The 20783-nt window shown below is 32.1% G+C and overlaps 1 protein-coding gene across 3 annotated transcripts in view; it reads left to right on the top strand.

Annotated features, from left to right (window-relative positions):
- The window catches only part of LOC106463892 (coiled-coil domain-containing protein 39-like), a 69250-nt gene extending 56989 nt beyond the window's left edge, over positions 1–12261 (top strand). For all 3 annotated transcript variants that reach the window (XM_022391528.1, XM_022391530.1, XM_013923972.2), the window contains exons 17-21: positions 733–892; positions 7621–7931; positions 9247–9363; positions 9781–10003; positions 11672–12261. In XM_022391528.1, the coding sequence (XP_022247236.1) occupies positions 733–892; positions 7621–7931; positions 9247–9363; positions 9781–10003; positions 11672–11709 (849 nt within the window). In that variant the 3' untranslated portion in view covers positions 11710–12261. The remainder of the gene's footprint in view (positions 1–732; positions 893–7620; positions 7932–9246; positions 9364–9780; positions 10004–11671) is intronic.
- Positions 12262–20783: the final 8522 nt, after the last annotated feature.

Genomic DNA, 20783 nt, shown 5'->3' with positions numbered 1-20783 from the left:
TTGCAACACAGTTTGGACAGCAGTAAGTTTACAGACTTGCAACATTAAAATCCAGGATTTGACTCCCTGCAGTTGACACAGCAGATAGCCTAGTGTGGTTTTGCCATAAAACAAACAAACAACAAAGTATTTGAAATTACAACTCAGTACAGGTCATCAAATATGTCTGATGACATAAACCCAATATAATATTCTGAAACACATATAATAAATATACAGAAGTTTTCTTAAACTAATCTTTATTTTCTGAATGTGTATACCATATTATGAAATGATCCTACCATGTAACTGCTCCAAGCCATATATTCTGCTCCAAAAAGTTAAAAAATAGAGTTAAGTGTTATTTCAATTTTGAAATTTGTATTGCAGTTATGCACTCGATACCTAAAAGTGCTCAGGATTCCGGAAATGGAGTATGATGTTGTATTATATAACTATAATGCTCATTAACTGGTATGATATTGTATAATTACCAAATTGCAGTTAACATGTCAATATATATGTATATATAAACATGAATTAATTCCTTTTATGTATAACATTTTAGATAGGGTGCTTTCTAAGCATTGAGACTATTCTAAAACTTGACACATGTAATGCGTAATGTTTATGCAAGTGTTTTGGTTTTTTTTTGTGAAAAATGCATTTATATTCCTGTACTGATTATTTTAGAAATTAAATTAGTGAAACTTGTGATTGTTTCTAATAGATTTTTAAAACTTCATCTAATAGGCAGCACAAGAGAAAGAGGAACTTAGACTTCGTGGGAAGGAGTTAAGTGCTGTTGTATCTCAAGCAGAAGAAGAAATGGTGGCTTTGAAGAATAGTGTGGAGTTGGTTCTAGCTGAGAACACTCAGTTAAGGCAGACATTAAAACCACTTGGTGAAGAAGGTTAGTGAAATGACTGTGTACTGTGAGATTAGTTTTAAAATACGTTCATCTTACTTTCTAAGAACCAATATAATACTTTGCATCTGATTTAACTCTCAAACCTCAAAAGTTAAGTAAAAATAATAAGTCTAACTATTTTAACAATTTTTAACTTGCAAATAACTTATGACTGATATTTTGTCATCTTGTAACATTTATTTAGTGCAATTCAGCCCTTTTTGATCCAATAACCATAATAACTTTTTTTTTGTTATTGTTGAAGTTTAATGAGCATTTTCTTCTCTTGTTTTGTGGTCTAAACAATTATTAAGAAAGCTTAGCTTTGGAAATAGATATAGCAAATGTTTAAATATGATTGTATAAAGCAAGTTATATAAACTAATTACATCAGTGTAGAGTAAATAAAGCGGTTTCAGAAGCATTTTATGATTCCTCAATACACTGACTTGGTGATACTCATGTAGGGGTGAACAAAGGAATATATAATGCGAAGCTTAGAATACTTAGGAACAAGTTACAAAACTGTGAATGTTTTGTAGTTTCTTTAGATATTATATCCATTCCTAAAATATTGTTTTGTGTTAACTTATATCTGTGTGAAAGTTATAGAAATTTTCATATAACAAGACTTCAGGTAAGCTACTTTAGGATTGGTGAGTACAGTAGGTGAGGCAAAATATTCTAGATGAGGACTCAGATTCTCATTTATTAAATGTTACCTTATTTATTAAATATTATAGTGAAATTTACTATATTCAAACATTGTATACAAATGAAATAATTTGTTACAGAGGTTGAGTATATTATACTGAAATAATTTTGGAGCCCACCACATCATTACAGTCCATGTTGCCACATCTGGTCATACTCTATTTTATGACACTGCATCTTGACAATATTCATACAGTGTAGTTTCCATTGTAGGAGACTCTGTCCTCAGGCTCTCATATTAAAAGCAAACCCCTCCTTCCTGCATGCATTCAATAATCCATTTAGTTGGCAAAGATAACAGTTTCCTTGTGTCCCTTTCAACACTCTGATTGCACAGAAATCAATAGGAGCTGCATTCAGAAACTTGACCAGTGTGTCTTTGTATAGAATACCATGAATACCAATTTTCTTCTTCAGCTGCTTAAGGTGTCTGGCAGTTGAACAGATATATTGGTGAAACAACTTGGGTCACTTCTCCAGGTGGAGATCTTTTTGATTATATTGTGTATTGTTGCCTGGGTCACATGGATTGCTTTTACTAATGAATTTTAGTTTCTTGGGTTGTCACCTGTTACAAGCCACTGCACTTTACTTATCATTGTTGTGGTTGATTTGTTGCAGGTTATTTTTCTGGACTGATGATCCTGGTGCCCAAAATTGATCCATATTTCTTTGTTTTTCCAGTACAGTTAATTACTAGCAACATTTTTGTCACTTGTAATTTAAAGTCCCTGATCTGAGTTTATGAATATTTTGCTTCAGAAAGGGTTGTTACGTATCCTTCCTAAATGTTTTCAGTTTTCTGTGATATCACACTACCTATGAAATTCTAAACAGTGGTTGTTACGTGATTTGCTGGTCTGCTTATTCAAAATCATTTGAACATAAAGTACACATTCCTCATTGTGGAAAAGAAACTGTGTTTACTTGATATAAATTTACTTCAACCAAAAATAATGTAAGCAAAAATCATGATATCTAGCTTGACAAAGGTATTGTGATGCCATATTAAAAGATGAGGTCCTAGGTAACTTATAAAGCTCTGTCAATTTTTGTGTTTCTTTTTTACTGCAATCAGCAAAATAAAGTATTAATAGCAATATGATAATGAATATCAATCAAGTTGAAACTAACTGGATATGGAAAAGGGAACTTTCTGAACAAAAGTAAAAATATGAAAATTCTGAGATTAAAGAAATTATTCCTATGGTTTTTAACAAAATATTCTAGAACCTGAAATATGTTAGAGGTATTAAATGAGAGTCCATCTTTTTCTAAGCCAAAACTAGGTTCTGTTTAGTTTGACCTAAGTTTCATGCTATTTGTTTAAGCATTTCTACTGTAAGAAGGATATCTCTGAGATTCCCCTGATCTCAAAAGGGTAAATTAGTTCTTTTTTAGACTTGAAATCAGAGATGCATAAAAAGAGTGTTTCTTTTGTTTCAGATATGTTGCTACATGGCAGTAGGTCTGTTATTCAATACCAGAACTCACCAGCAGGATTGGTCATTATAGCTGATAAAAATTTATCCAAAAATGCTATTTTATGTGAGGAGAAAAAGCTTCTGTGTAGCATTGTCTTGATCACAAATGTTAGGTCTGTGGGTTCTATTGTTTTATCAGCTTTCAGCATTTGACACTGTGACTAAATTCTTTGTACTTATAAAATAGCAATTTGATATGCAATAGACTTTTGTCTGATGTCATGTCCAGCCTGGCTGATGAGTTCTGGTATTCAGTGAAATATCTCTTAAATGTTAAAAAAACATCTGCATTTTATTATGATTTTTCACAAATATGAAGCATAAGAATTAGCTTCTTTCTGTGAAATTATATCTTTGAATGTATATATATACTTCAAAACCATGGTTTTCATGTAAAAAAACAAGCACATATATAAATCTTGTAATAGCTTTGAAAAATGCTATATTTGAAAGATAGTATTTTTAACTACAATTTTCTTTTGTTAAGATGTAATTTTTTACCTTTTTTCTCTTTACTACATTTCAACAACAGTAATACTATTTGTCTATCTCTTCTCTTTTCACATTCTGTAGCTTCAGCTGTTACTTGCCAAGCAATTTTTGGCCATGGTTACATTTTATCTTGATCCTATAACCATAATACTTGCCTTGTATACTTGGTGCTGTGAGTTGTTTTGGTTTTTAATGAACATTTTCTTGACTTGTTTTGGTTATGTTTTGCATGCCTTTGATTTGTTTTTCTGTTTTTTACTTACATATTAGTTAATGTAAGTATTTCTGAGTTCACTGGGACTTTAGTGTTTTCATGTCTTTCAGTATTTTGTCACCAAGTATGTTTTTGTAGAATATCTACGTATTGTGTTTTTTTAAATATAAAGTGGCTAATTTTCAACTCTTTTTGCACCAGTCTCCTGCAATCTGTAGGAGACCAACTGTTGCACAAACATCCTACCCCAAGTAAGATTTTGTTAAGGATTATAAGTATTTTGTACACAAATAAGACATTATTTTAATTAAGTCTTGCTACTAAAAATGTGTCATTTATCTGTTGTAGTTATTTGCACTCAAACTATTCAGAGTTTGAGTGCAAGGTGATTTTCATTTTGAGTATAAAAATACTTTTCTTCATCTTACAGTTTTTGAGTTTCATTTGCATAACCTCTAGTATCTCTTAAATGAATATCAAAAACTTTTTTAATGTAAATGTTTAGATTTTATTTTTCATTTTCTTTACCATATCACTAACTTTAGATATTATCATCAACATACAATACAATGAAATGTTTACGATAAAAAAAAAAATAGAAAAATGTACACACCTTTCAATTTGTTGTAGCATATCTTAAAAGATCTTCTTTTGTTTATAATCTCAACACAAGTCAATGGTGCCCTTGGGGCACATTACACTATCTTTGACGGTGATGCGCAAGCCTTCAGCAAAATTGTCTTGTGCTCATGCAAGATTGTAAGCCGTAAGAACTGAGGCAAAGTTTGAAAAATATTCAATAAATGTTTAAACCTTTCAATTATGCATTTTAAAACATAATTAATTAAGACATAAACTCTAAATATAGTTTAACTGCCTCTATAACTATAACATACTTAGGTAAGAAACAACTGTAAGTACTATCATGGACAAAGCAGCCAACAATACTACTGGTAGTTACATCTACCTGATAACTACTGAGTTCTAATTTCAAAATAACTGTTGTTAGATTATAGTGTAAAATGAGTTTTTTCTGATGATTATAAGCACGTGTGTCAACTAAGTACATGCAGCTTGTGAATCTCAAGGCTAAACATAGAAGGTGGACATGGCACCTGTCAGGGGTTGGAAAAATTTATCTATTGTTTCAACTAAACTCAGTCAAAGAAATTTGGAACATATGTCTAAATAACATAGTAAATATAGTTTTTATAGACATACATCTATACACACCATAATTGCTGGTTCAAGTTTGAAATTGTGAAAGTTAGATTTTTGAATACTCGTGCATCATGTGAAAACAAAACTGAAGTTAAAGTAGTTTCATTTAAAGGTTTGTTTTGAAATAAGGAATTAAAACTCAGATAACATAAAACTTGAATAATAACATACGTTTTAATGTTAATTTCATCAAATACATTGATAGTAAAGTTGTATAATAAATTAGAATGTTACTCAAGGACTTGCATAGAAAGATGTTTAAAAGGTTAAGCTCACATTTCATAGTGGTATTATTTTTACTGTTTGATATAGTTTAATGTTCTCAAAGATGTAGTGTGAGTGTTTTTAACGCATTCATGAAAATTGATTTGGATTAAGAGAGAGACATTAATTCATCATTGTTTTGTTTTAGTATTGTTTTACATGTTCAAATCTGACATTTCTGTTTGTTTTTTTTGCAATTTCTTAAGTATTGGTTATTTTTGGCTTATCTAAAGAAGTTTAAATTTTTTGTTGTTACTAATTGTCTTATACCCTTGGGATACAACAGTTTCTTTAACTAGTGTGAGGAATTATGTTGGTTTGAACATTTTTTACTTGTTTTTGTTTTATTCTACAGTGTAGCATGCATGTTACTTGGTAAAATCTGGTGGAACTATTCCTGTTTTCTTTTCATTATTTGAATTTAATGTTTTCTTTTCATCTCACAAAGAATGAGGATTTTATAAAACAACTTATAGGTTTCTGCGTGTAAAATGTTCACCTTCCAATAGGATTCAGTCATATGCTTATAAAATTGTAAATGTTTATTTTTATGTTCTTTTATAGGTGATTTACGTAGAGTCTTCAAAGCTGAAATGGGCAGCAACTGTCTAGTTCAGAGTGACACTTAAGGAGAAAGTCTTGGATGACTAAGCTACAGAAGTAGATCAGGTGGAAAAGACGATGAAAACTTAATCAGTACTGAATGCCAACACATCATACAGTGTCCTAAACAGAACGGGTATGCCCTCTAGTTTCATCACCAATAGCTTGAAGAACATAAAAAAGAAACTTATTCAAGAGACAAGAAATACAAGTTCAACAATATTTAACTTCCTTATGTGCAAACCCTAAATGAGAATATCAAACAGGTAGTCAAAAAGTTCAATATTGATGTCAGCTGGAAATCTAACAGAACACTCAGACCATTCTTTGTTAAAACTAAACAAAGAACATCTGATAATAAACACAAAAGCATCATGAAATGTTCCTGTAAGCAAACCTACATTGGAGAAACTGGAAGACACTTTGAAGCAAGAATAAAAGAACATGAAGACTGCACAAAACTGATAAAAACATAAAATTCTACTTTGGCATTTGCCATGTCAGTGGACATAAAATAGACTGGGACAATTATAGATGCACAAGCAAAAGTACCCATCCCCAGTGACAGGTAAAGTTTAAGTTAATCTATCAGTTTAAATTATTTCATGGACTTTAAAAAGGTTAATTGTGTTGCACTCTTGGTTTCACTTAGAGTCAAAGCTCTGAGCTATATATACTGCCCACCATGAAAAGTAATTGTTGAACATTTCAGTCACGCTAAGAGTCGCTCAACAATAACATATGATAAATCTACATTTGTATTATTTTGAAATGTGAATGATAGTGTGGTTAATTTCTAACAACTTAGTATAGAATATCCTCCTTGTGAAATAAAATTTGACATCAACATTATTCATGCCTGTTCTCCTGTCATTTCAAAAGTGAATGTTGAGCTTTGCCCTGTGCAGCTTTTCAAACGGGAGGCAGACAAATGCTCGAACAGACACCTTGATTTTAAATATATATAAGATTGATCAAATTCTGAAAAATGACAAAAATCAAAGAATCTTTTTATATCAACATGATTAAACCATTGTAAACAGAAACTAGGGACTGGAAATCAGCAGTTTGTGCCTACTGTTGGTCAAATCATTGGTCGTTCTACCAACCACGTTACAAGAAACACTAGACAGTCACATCAGATCTACCTCAATCTTCCTGGATAATGTATGAACCTCTGCAAAAATCAGTGCAAGCTGGTCTGAAGAAGAAAGACAGAAGTCTTTCAAAATGTTGTCTTTGCCATCTTTGCTACTTTTATAGATTAGTTCTTCAAGTTTCACTCTGAACTAGGCAATTGATGTTCATTTCAATTTTTGTTGGTTTATTTCTGTGTTATTTTCTCATTTCTTATCTTGTATTATTTGGGAACATTTTGAGTATTGACCCAAAATTGTATCTGTGACTACTTTTAACCACTATTTGAATGGGACCTGGCATGGCTTGGTGGTTAAGTCATAGGATCAAAACCTATTACCGAACATGCTTGCCCTTTAAGGAGTAAGTGCATTATAAGGTGACAGTCGCTCCTGATATTCCTTGATAAATATTAGGCCAAGAGTTGGCAGTGAGTGGGGTTGACTAGCTGCCTTCCCTTCCCTCTAGCCTATCACTTCAAAAGTAAGGATAGTTAGTGTAGATAGCCCTCAAGTAACTTTGTATGAAATCAACAAACAAAACAGTTATATGAGCTGTTATTGTTAGTATTACTTCAAAAAAGGAGTTTTTTTTACTGGCAGGTGAAGAACAGAAGCAGCTTCTTTCATTTCAAAGTCAGTTATCAAACTGCTTGGAAAAACTCCATGAGAAAGAAAAACAGTGTTCAGAATTGCAGAATGATTGTTGTTTCTTAGAGCAAGCATTGGAAGATGTGTCAAATCAAAAAACCCATGTACAGAGCTTATTGCAGGAAAAGGATTCTACATCAACAGTGTTTCAAAAGGAGCTTGAAGAACAGAAAAAGAAAATAACTCGTGCAGAAAAACAGACTGGACGGATAAATGCAGAACTTCAAGAATTATTGTCTCAAGAATGCCTTACAAATTATAAGGTATTATGAATATTTACATATGTTAACTCTGAACATTGACAACAATAACATTAAAATGTTGTAAAATCAAAATAGTCATGCAACTAGAATGCAGTAGTTTTATTAAACAAAATGGCATGCAATTCCATGGATAAATTTTTATTATATTACTAATTCTGTTGGGATTAATTTAGACCAATATTTTATGTTATTTTACAGTAATAAGATGCCACTCTAAACTTACACTTATTAATTATTTTTAGTATAATTATACACAGTTTGCATAAGTGTCATAATGTGATGTAACATAAATTATTATATTTCTGTTTCATTCCTAAATGTCTATCAGATTTCCACTATTACATTATACATAAGCATTATATAGTAGTTATAATGACAGGTAATTAATTTTTACATGTATGTGCATGTGTGTGTGTGTGTGTGCAATTTGCAACTAAGGTTCATAATTTCATTTACATATGTTCAAAAGCTAGTTATAAGTACCTGTGTCTTACAATATTGTAGTAAAATATTACAAAAATCTACCAATATCACATAATTTCTTTACTCTTATACACAGGTCATGTTAAGTATATTGATTAATGTTAGCATTATTTAATAATAGTTTCAATAGAAATAGAATATAACACTAAAGATTAACGTTTAGTAGTTTGTATTTTTTATCTTAAACTATTAGAATTTTGAAATTGAGGTGAGTGTATCTCAATAATTAGGCTTACTGTGTGTATAGAGTATAGCATTGTTTAAGAAGTTTGGAATTTTATAAACCAAAAGAAAATTATAGCAACTAATTTGATAATTGTCATAATTTTTCATGCAAAACTTGCTTCCATAATAGTGCTAGAATAGTTTTGATATTTGATACATCGAAGTGTACTTTTTACAACTAAATATTATGCAGCCTGCTTTAAAACAGAAAAAGTTACTTTAGCCAAGAATGTATGTGCAGGGAGCTTTATTGCAGTCCTGATGATACTAGTTTATTAATATTTAAAAAACACAGAATTCTTTTAATGTGAGGTCTAGGTACAATTCCTGGATTATTTTTGTGAGTTGTATTACACTGTTTTAGATATAATTTTTCGATAATTTTAAGGAATAAAACTTGTCCTGTTTAATCACATGATCTAAGATGAGAAAGAATGACTAACGTCTTAGTAGTTTCTGAGCCTCAAAATGCAATAGTATATTAAACAATATCCTGTGTTTGTTTAACTTTAACCTTATTTTATGTAGATATAGTGTTTAGAAAAGAAAAATTAAACATTTTACTTCACGAAGATACTTCATTACTTAAAAATGTGATATTTTCCAGAAGGATATCAGACTACGTCTCCTTCAAGAAGTAGCAAAAAGGTGTAGGGATGTTTTGGTTGACTTGTCAGATTTCGACTTAAACATAAATGAAGAACTGAAAAAACAGTTTGTAAAAGTGAGACATGCTGTTTGTAATCATTGTGTTGCTATTATATAGTATTTAAACAAAAGTTTAATGAAATAACTGCTTATTTGTAAATGATTGTTTATGTCAAAATTTTGAAGCCGTTTAACATTTCTGCTTATGTAAATGTAACGAGGTCAGATATATGTGTTTATCAATGTCATATAAAGTACACTGGACATTTAGTATGATGTATTCTTTAAAACATTACAGAAATTTAAAAAATTACAAATAGTAAATTGGAGCACTATTCTTAATACAGTAAGCACTCCAAATGTGCATGTATTCTTACCAGAATAGATTGTTGCTTTGTATGATAATTGAAATGCTACCAATAACTGTAGGGTGTAAATCTTTGAGTGTAAAAAATGCAGATATGTTATTGAGTATTGTCTATAATTTTTACAGGCCAACATTCCATTTCCAACTAAACGAAATTCTCCTCACCCTTCACGTGCATGTTCACATACTTCTTTGCATAGTTTAAGTTCTGCTTCATCTTTGAAATCCAACAGAAGTGATAATCAGATCCCAACAAGTAAATCATCAAGGCTTAGCTTGTCTAATCGTGCTTCAGGCTCATATGTCAGCATTAGCCCGGCAAAGATACAGATTGGAACTGATTTTCCAGGTAAAACTCACTTCAAGGAAAACTTGCATTCAAGCCTTAATTATATGTGTGAACATCAATGGTACTTTTAGGTAATAACTTTTTTTTTATCAAAAGCAGTTTTTTTTTCATATGAACTTGAGAAGAAACAATCATTGCACAAAAACATTAATTTTACAGGATCATCAGACTAAGACTATTTTCAGTGATCAGATTTTGTTTGTCTTTGTTTAAGGTTAAGCTATTGAAAAAAACAGTTTTAAGTTATTGATAAAATCTGTATGAGTGGTTGTCTTCCAAAGTTTATTGGCTAAGTTTATATTTTTCAATTGCTTTTGTTGAAAGAGAACACAAAGTTTTAGATAAGATTTTTTCCAGAAAAGTAATATAATATTTATTCTGGATTTTTGCCACTGAAGAAGTTTTGGTTGTATAGAAAACCTTGAAAACTGGCACCAGAGAAAAATGTTTGTTCACAATTTTTTTATTCTTATTGCTGTTGGTTTATAAATAAAGTATAGAATACTTCCTGAAGTAAGATAGAAAGAAACAAGACTGCATAAATTGTTTGTTTGTTGTAAAGCACAAAACTACACGTTGGACTATCTGTGCTCTGCCCACCCAGTTTTAAGCATAATAAGCCAGCTGATTTATTGCTGACCCACCAGGGACAAATTCTAGAAATCTTATAATTCTTTCCAAACGTAACAGATGATAGAGCTTATTAATCAGTAAATAATTTGCTACAACTTCCAGCCTACAAGTGGCTCAGTGGTAATTCTGAATTTATAATTATAATTTAGGTAAGAACGTAATGTGTTTGCTCGAGTCTTTTGAGATCTGAAACGTTTGTTAAAAATAATTTCTAAGATTTGAAAAAAAATGTTTAATCATTATTTATCATCTTTATAATTTCAAAATTCAAATGTCTGCAGTACGTTGATGTAAGTTACTCAAGTAAATATGACGAACAAAGTTAAAGTAAGAATGCTAAAAACCAGATTTTGATACCTGTGCTGGGCACAGCCCAGATAGCCTGTGTTATAGTTTTGTGCTTAACAACAAATGAAACACAACTACTATCATTAAGTAAGGAGGATTAACATTTGGAATGTAATAAATTGCAACCTTTGTCAAATCTTTAAATATGCCATACTGTCAGGTCAAATTTTATCACATCAGAGGTCAAATACAAAATGTTATTATTTTGAAATAATGTATTATTATAATGTGTTGTTCTGTGTATGTGTCTTAGAACTGTTAGGTTAAAATCTGATAGAATAGCCAATGGAAAGTATAGCTTGTAAGTGACAAATCCTGAAAACATTCTATTTTAGGTAACACATGCAGTAACATTGTTTGTTTCAGTCTGAGTAAAAACATTATTGAAAGACATGGTGAATATTTCAAAAATAAGGCTAAATTGTAATATAATGAGTTAACTCTTCAGCAAAAAAGACCTGTTAATCAAACTAGTAGTGCATACTATGTTGTTTTTTAACATTTCTCAGCTATCTTGCATTAAATATTGAAAAAAAGATAAAGAAAAATGTAATTTTGTCCAAATTTATTGATTAACTGATTTTCAAGTTTATCTAAAATCTACAGGTACAGAATTAATGATAAAATATTACCACTAACTTTTATCTATTGCTCTGAACATTAAATTGGAATCTTTATGTCTTACAGTTTCTGGTATGAAGAGCCCAAGTTCCAGAGAACAGTAAAAGTCATATACTGAAGTTAATCAAATCGCTAGTCATACTGTTTATCTATATATGTATATCGAGATATGTGTCCAATTTTGTTTAAACATAACTAAAATTAGTTCAACATTTGTCATTGTTGCTACATTGCTTAGTAATAGTATTACGTCTGATTTTTTTCAGAGTTCTCAATAAAATGTACAACTATCTTGTGATTGTTACATATACAAACTTTAAAGTACTGTGATCAATCATTCTTCTCAAACACATACACAGCACATATTTAACATAATTTATTTACATATTTTTCTAATGTATTGTGTGGTAACTAAGTTTTTTATTGGCTGTATCATTTAATAAATGGTGTTATTTTATTCAGTATTATCCATTGTGAGAGGTAGTGGGTTCAAATTTATCAACCACTTTCATTAATTAGTTCTGTACTTTTAAATATATATATTCATAGATGATACATAACATGTATAATGTCAGCCATCAACACAACAACATTGATGCATTCAGTTTGTACACTTACATATTTATTTCGCAGTTGCAGTTTTTAGAATACTTGTGTAAGTATGATGTAATCAATAATGAACATACTTGCAGAAAAATCTCGTATCTTTACAAGCATAGAAGTTTTGCATGTTTCCATTAGGATTGAGGTTGATTTCTGACCACTTTGATGGCTTGTACTAAACTTTCATTTTCAGAGTTAGTAGTCTTTATGATCACCTAATTAAATCTATGTACTAATTATGTTATATCCTATGGGCACACTAACGTATTCCATGATCAGCATTACTGACATACATAACTGGTAGACATCACTAACTATAAAAGGCTTATTCCCTTTACATTGTTTCTTAGCAACAAGACTATCACCTGATTGTTCTTAGGCCAACTATGGTGTTTATGTTGAATGCTCGATATTCCTGTTGATTTGTTAGAAAGGTTTGTTTTTTTATTCAAAATAGTTTAATTCAGAAGTTTTATGACATTGAGTTGTAGCCAAAAGCAAAATAAAATTTACCAAGTAGTGTTTCAGCTAAGCCTTACATTTATGTATTAAATTAGACTACAAATAGGCCTACTATTACTAACGTTATAGGGTCAGTGTTTAAAAAGTTTTAAGTGGGGAATAAATGTTAATAAATATTCTTTTGATATTTTAACACATATGTTATCTACTTGGCCTTAAAACATAAAGAAAATAAACATTTATTACTACCAAATATCTCTTATTTTTTGTACAGTCGAAAGAGTTGAAAATTTGTGTTGGAATGTCTGTACTATGTTTTCTACTTCCTGACCTAGAATACAGTGAAAAGGCTCAAGAGTGCTGTTTAAGTCTCTTTCAGAGTGCACATGTACTTTTATTTATGATAACATTTCATTTTTCTCCATACTTTTTATTATAAATGTGGTGATTAAAGAATTACTTCACGACTGATGAAATAAGTGAAGGGTAGGTGAATTTTAGAGGTACAGACAAATTCGTTTTAGTTAAATCCTATAATTTTTATTAATCATTCAACAATAGTTTCCCATCATTTTTTACTGGCTTTTAAGCTAGTTTTATTATAATTTATGAACAGATGTATACGGTTCACTGACTGAATACTTGCATGAACATTTATGACAGTAAACCCATCAGTCAAAACAGAGCGTAAAACAGCCTTTTCTGTAGCTTATTCTTCATTTATAACTTAATTGACAGCTGGTCATGATAGTTTTGAAGATGAAATTGTGACTATAAGTATGTTGAATAGGCATGAAAGTTATTTGCTGTATGGCAGAAACCATATTTGTTTGTGTTTATACAGAAGTAGCAGCTTGTAAGTACAATACTACAACTTTTAAAAGTCTTTTTCTAATAATTAAAGTAACATTTGGACACATATTTGAAAATTTTCTCTATGCTTAATAAACAATGGTGTTGGTAAGCCTTCATTAAGCTAGAAATATAGTTACTTGCAGTTGTTTGACTTATTGTTAAGAAGAGCTTTGAAAACTATAATGTAGTAGAAGTTGTATCTGAATTTGTTTATGTTTTCAATATAATACTGTTGTTTCTTTAGTAAGAACACTTAAGTATTGTTTTATGCTAATAGTTATAGTTTAATATCATATGCCAGTTAAGTTTTTAAGTAACTGACATGTATTTAACATTTGTAACACTTGCTAAAGTATTTAATTCATCTACTTAATCTCATCTAAGAGTTGACTCTAATTAAATATAGTTTTTAATTCTGCTTTGCTGATCAGAGTCTGACCATTTTGACATGGAAAGTAGTATTGTGAGATTAATATTTGGACTTGTTGATATGGCAACTGACCATCTTACAAGTAGTTTAGATTACAATTGCAATTAATCACAAAGATGAATGTCAGTATGATTTCTTAGTTCCCATGTGTATTGTTTATGTTTTGCAATATAAAGCAAAGATCATCATTTTAATATGAACAATAGACACATATTTATGATTTTTTATGAAAGAGTATGAAAAAAATATGGTTTACAAAGAACAATGGGTATATGGAAGGTTACTGTTCTTTCATTCAGAAGTTCTTATTAATAATAGTATAAAAAATTATACATCTAGAAAAACTAAATTCATTATACTAGTTTATGCAGGTGCCTAGATTTTAAAGGTCTCAAGTGAATTTTTCTGTAATACCAATAAGAAAGCAAAATATGCAACATGATTTAGTTTTATTAAAGATATGATTTACATATACTAAAAGCAAAATTATTGAAGTAATAAAAACTTTAAGAAAAGTAAACATGAAGCAGAATTTCATTTTACAATATTTTAAATATAGGTTCTATATGTTTTTCTGAAGCCAAGTTAAACTCTAACATTGTGGTTGATATTCCAAAACATACATACCTCTTCTCACACTACAGCTATTACTTGATTGCTAGGGTTTTCTTTCATTTGCCTGTTTAAGTATTGGTCTGTTTTTTTCTTGCTGTCTCCAGTCTTTTATACCCCACTTAATTGTCCTTGGCAATATCTGTCTTGTGACACTATCCACCTACATCAATGTAACCTCTATCTTGGTACTGTATATATAAGCACCTACTTCAGATAATATTATCACTTTTTTGAGACTGGCCCAATCCGCAGTCTCTAACACTGGCTCTTAATGGGGATCAAGGGTCGGAGAGTGTGAAAGTAGGTAAGTATTATTGGAAATACATTTTTGATTTAAGAAAATGTTAACTTCCAACATATACTTACCTATTCTCACACTACAGCTAGAATCCGACATTGATAAGTTGGAGGGGCCAGTGAGGGCATTATTCATACAGAATGCATCTGCATAGATATGTTCATGCCAATAGAAGACTAGCATCCTAGTGGGAGAACCACACTACATCTAGAACAGGTATGCTCTTCACCCGGAAACTAAATCATGCACTATTGGTTGAATTTGATGTGATCCGTCATCACCATTGGTCAGGCCCCAATCAGGTAGTGGAGGTCCCACTGCTCGTGGTTGGAATTATAGGGCCATGGCTAGGGCATTTGGGCCACATTAGATATATTTGTGAGTGGAACCCATCTGGTATCTATAGAGTGATGTGTTCTGAGCCACTGTAATCATGACGAGAAGGTAAACAACACAGAAGCAGACAATCCCTGTTCTCAACCTGTAGAAGACCGAAAGGCAACACCCCAAACTTGAAATAATGGGATCCGGTATGCCGTACTCAACCTGAGGAAACAGAACTCACCTGGTGTAGAACTATGAGCACTCATGGGACCATGATGGGACCACTCTGAGTTTGGAATTATGAGGAGACAGTGGACCCTCTTTCATAAACAATGTACTGAACCAATATTGATCAAAAAGAAGAGCCATGCTCTACCCAACCAGATACCTGAGCATCAAATCTGAACTTGTATTACTAGTAGGCTCCCCCAAAGGCTAGTGCCTTTCGTACCAAAATCTGAGAAAAACACTTCTAGGGACCCGGGTAGGAGAGCCCTCAACTTAACCTTTTTCTCTAAGAGTAGAGGAAAGTCACTCGAACTGGCTCCACTAGCAGAATGGGGAGGGAGGGGGTAATGTGTGTTGTGTTTGGGAGTCATGAGAAACGAAGTTCCCTAAATTTTTAAAAGCAAACTGACACAGATTTATCCAATCTAATTACCAGCAAGAACAGGCAGGATCCCCCCCTATGTTTTACTTCTGCTAGTCCATGAGTGGCAGTCCAGCATAGTACAGCAATAATACCACCTGGTCTGCCTGTAGGTGGTCTTATGGAACATCCCATTTCCACAGAGCCTGTTGCCTGTAGGTATATTGTGTTAATGTTTGCTAGTGTGAATTTGGTTTGATAAAAGCACATCTGACTGGGCAACACTCGCCACAGAGTGGGATCCTGTGAAAAAGAGGTAGGGGATCCTAGAAAGCAAAGAGACAAGATTAGTAATGAAAATACTCACCCCTCACAAAATTTACAGAATATACTAAATTTCTAGGTTTCAATTTTAATGGATGTTTAAACTGGAAACTACACATTAAAGTATAAAAATGGGTTTAAAATCTGATCTAGCGGTAAGTACAGGTATGATTATTACCTCCAGAACAGTAAGATACACATTAGCACGAAGTGGCCATATCTTGCCTAACGGTAAGTACACCTATAAGTTCTTTTCTGCCTCATTTCTGTCCATGCATTTTTGTTAAAGTGTGTAAATTACTCTGGTTAAAGAGTTTAACATTATCAAAGAGGATAAATTAGTTTACGGAACTTTTTATCTTTTCTTAACAACATTGATTTTCTATAGAGATTGAAGTTAGAACATTGGTCAACTGAATTTGAAAATTTTTTCTTTCACCTGTGGTAGAACTGTAGATCAAGGATCTGGTGTGAGTCGGGTTCGAATCAGTGTGATATCACAAAATATTCTTCGCACTTTAAACTGTGGGCACATTACAAGAATGACAGTCAAATTTTTGGCGTGGGCGGTATGGTGCTGCTGACTGAGTGTCTTCTGTCTGATCACTAGTTCAAAATTAGGAACAGAGGCGGATAGTCTTAGTAGCTGCTTTGTCATAAATACAAATATTTCAGATGGATGGTGTTTGGCAGTAAATCAGTCACAAGTATAAACATAAGGCAAGGATCTGTAGAAATATCATGTACATATATTTTGAGATATGTTGGACAACTATTCACACATATTTTGATATAAGTTGGATTATTATTTACACACACTTGAGATATGATGGAATGTCTTGTACACGTATTTTGAAAATGTTGGAATATCATGCGCTCATGTTTGGAGATATTTTGGAATATCATGTAAACATGTATATAAACTGTAGGGCTTAAACGTTCTGTATGTTTTAATTATGATTTAGTAAACTATCGAGAAGCTTCGTAAATAATTTTTTTACCTATACATTAGATATAGAAATTAAGCTCTTATTTTTTGGGACGGTTTGAAGTATAGGTAAAAGGAAGAAAATATTCGCAACAATAACACGTTTGTACTATAACTAATAAACGGCCCGGCATGGCTAGGTGGTTAGGACGCTCGACTCGCAATCTGCGGGTTAGCATCCCCGTCCCACCAAACATGCTCGCCCTTTCAGCCGTGGGGGCGTTATAATGTGACGGTCAATCCCACTATTCGTTGGTAAAAGAGTAGCCCAAGAATTGGCGGTGGGTGGTGATGACTAGCTGCCTTCCCTCTAGTCTTACACTGCTAAATTAGGGACGGCTAGCGCAGATAGCCCTCGTGTAGCTTTGCGCGAAATTCAAAAAACAAACAACCAAACTAATAAATTGCCAAGAAAAATTCAGGAGGAATATAAACTTCGCAAAATATTTTGCGCACCTTGTTTGGAATGACAGTGATATGAATGGACGTGATATGAAAACGTTCATGAATAAATGTAATTTCTATTTTGAACAATACCTTGTATTCTCATGCCAATTTTCATGTAAATCCATGTATCTAGTCCTGAGATCCCCAAAACCTCTTTTTATCTCGAATCTGTAAATTACAGAAACCTAACTAGATTATTGTGTTAAACGGCTCAATCAACTCTCAGGGACCTTCCTTGATCGTACATTCTCCTCACAATTTCATTGTAACTTTTTTATTCGTATATAAATAATTGAAAATCAAGAGCTTACATACAAGTTTTCAAGTCGTTTTATAAAAACATTTAATTTGTGTGGGATTAGTGAAAAAATTAAGTAAGCATAACTGTGTTGTTTTGGAGACATTATCACACCGACCTGAAGAGGGAACACTAGAACGAGCCGAAACATTGTTCAGACTAGTTGTCTGTATAGCTTCAATGTGGCACGTTTTTTAACATAGCTATATGGATACAGTTGGGAATTACTATGAAAATTCTAGAAGAATATAAGAAAAATGATAATATTCACAAGATAGTGCGCAAACGGACGTACACAATTTTACTGACTATCAGCTGTTATTGTTTGTTTTGTTGTCCTCTTTTTTTTTTCAAGTGTTTATTTTTTTTTTCGATTGCCATTGTTTATGGATTTCTTACCGATTTTTTAATTTGTTATTCAGCGCTACCTGATGTTAACTCTAATTGTATAACTTATGTTAAGAAATTGATATCGTGAGGCTTCCAAACATTAAAATATTGTCACCATGGATTTGACGAATATATCATTAACAGTTTGTAATATCGTCCTTGTGCCATGATGATTTGTTCAGTTCCTAATACTGAGAAAACACTAGTTTTTATCTAATGAAGTAAAATAACGAGGATAAGTTGTAACAAGTTCTACCTACTGATATTGTACATACAACACATATGGTATGAAATAAGTGTGAAGATGGAAGCGTTTATCTACCTATCGATCCACACACGCGTACAAAAACAAATATAATATTTCTAACCTGAGTCGTGTGTGGCCCGTTAGCATGCCGGACTGTGAAGCTGAGGGACCATGAGTGCATTTTAAGAGTGACAAACTAATGCCATTATTCGATTAGTGACAAACTAATGCCATTATTCGATTAGTGACAAACTAATGCCATTATTCGATTAGAGTAACCCATGAGTTGTGTAGTTTTGCGTGATTAACCGAAACAAGATTGCGAGGGGAAATATAACTTATTTAGTTTTAATTGTTTACTACAGTATTTATAATTGTCAGCTATAAGACATGGGGAACAGAAGCAAACGCATGTCTGGGACGTATATATATATATTATGGTAATTAAAAACGGCACACACACACAAATAAACGAATATATTATGGTAACTAAAACGGCATACACGTATATAAACGTATATGTTATGGTAACTAAAACGGCACACACACACAAATAAACGTATATGTTATGGTAACTAAAAACGACATACACACACACACACACATATATAAACGTTTAAAAATAAACAGTAAGCAAACACAGAACAAATGATAAAGCAAAATTTTCATGACTTCAAATTTATTAATATAAAATGGTGGTTGAAGAGTCCAGCTATAAAGTGCTATTTCTATTGATAAAATAAAAATGGTATGTTTCCGAACTCTAAGATATAACTAATGAATTAATCTCTGACAAAATTTATCGAAGTACAAGAAGCAACGTTAGATGGTTTTAATTACGTCATAGTGTATGTAGTTACAAGTGACGTTAACGGGGAATCTGTGCCCCAGTCCACAAAAAAGAAGTGCCATAAGTAGCTGTACCAGCGTTTCTCTCTCTCTTTTTTTTTTAGTTAATTAACACCCAAACAGTGAATTAATGAAATAGAAACCAAAATTTATATTGTTTAAAGCTACTGACATTTACTAACTGTGATTCCTGTTCACAAGATATTTTTCAATATTTCATCCACTGTTGCTTCCGCAGATCTAATCATACGATTATACTGTGCTGTAAGTGTTTACTACAAGGGTGTAAATAATAACATAGGCCTGCGATGGTTTTATTGTCTTGAAATTTGTACATGTTCTACATTAATTGCTGTACGCTAAATCCGAATATTATATCCATTTTTCTCCATCACGTACAGATTTTTCACAAAACATATGTACTTTTACATAAGTGAATCATTTTCATTGAAATCGGGTCACATTTTGTTATGCTTAAAATGTTGAAAACCACTGGTTATAGATTTTGTGAGACCAATTGCGACGTGAGTCTTATCGATTGTTCTAGAACCCACGAGAAACATACCACTAGTATATAAACGGTTAACAAGCCGTATGACGTGTCATTTCTAGATAGTATTTGTTTGTGCATGCACTTTGACATTATTTTTTCTTTTCAATATTATTTATTCGTCACTATGGCAACAAGAGGTTGTGTAAATTACCCAAACATATTCTGTTATATTTGTGGTAAATTTGTTGTAAAGAAACAAAGGCAAAACATTACAGAATTAGTCAAAAAGAGTATTACGCGTATTTTGAAATAAAAGGTGGGGACCAAGACAAATCATGGGCTCCGCGCAAAGTTTGCACCGTTTGTGTCGAAGAGTTGAGACAATGGATTAAAGGTAAGAAAAAGTCTTTACCTTTTGGAATTCCAATGATTTGGCGTGAGCCTAGAAACCACGGAGATGACTACTATTTTTGTTCATGTAAAGTGCAAGGCTACAACACTCGAAATAAAAAAGGAAATTTCTTATACGAACCTTCAATCTGCTATTAGACCTGTTGCTCATGGACCTAATGTACCTGTACCTACTCCACCGGAGACTCTTGATACAGTTTCATCATATTCTGAATTAGATGTCAATAGAAATAATGATAGAGATTGTTTTCAACCTGAAACGTCTGATGAACCACAACTTTTCACATAAGGTGAACTTAATGATTTGGTGAGAGATTCGGGATTGTCAAAGGATTCTTCAGAGATTTTGGGGTCCAGACTTCAGGGTAAAAAATTACTTTCTCTGAGGACATATTTTACTGGTACAGAAACCGTGAGAAAGAGTTTATACCATATTTTTCGCGAGAAGGTTCACTGGCTTATTGCAACAATATTGCTGAATTAATACCAATGCCAGGAGCTGCAGTCTATGAACCAAGTGAGTGGCGATTGTTCATTGATTCCTCCAAAAGAAGT

The sequence above is a fragment of the Limulus polyphemus genome, unplaced genomic scaffold, assembly GCF_000517525.1.
Source record: "Limulus polyphemus unplaced genomic scaffold, Limulus_polyphemus-2.1.2 Scaffold1510, whole genome shotgun sequence".
Taxonomy (NCBI): domain Eukaryota; kingdom Metazoa; phylum Arthropoda; class Merostomata; order Xiphosura; family Limulidae; genus Limulus; species Limulus polyphemus.
This window is presented reverse-complemented; position numbering and strand designations above follow the sequence as displayed.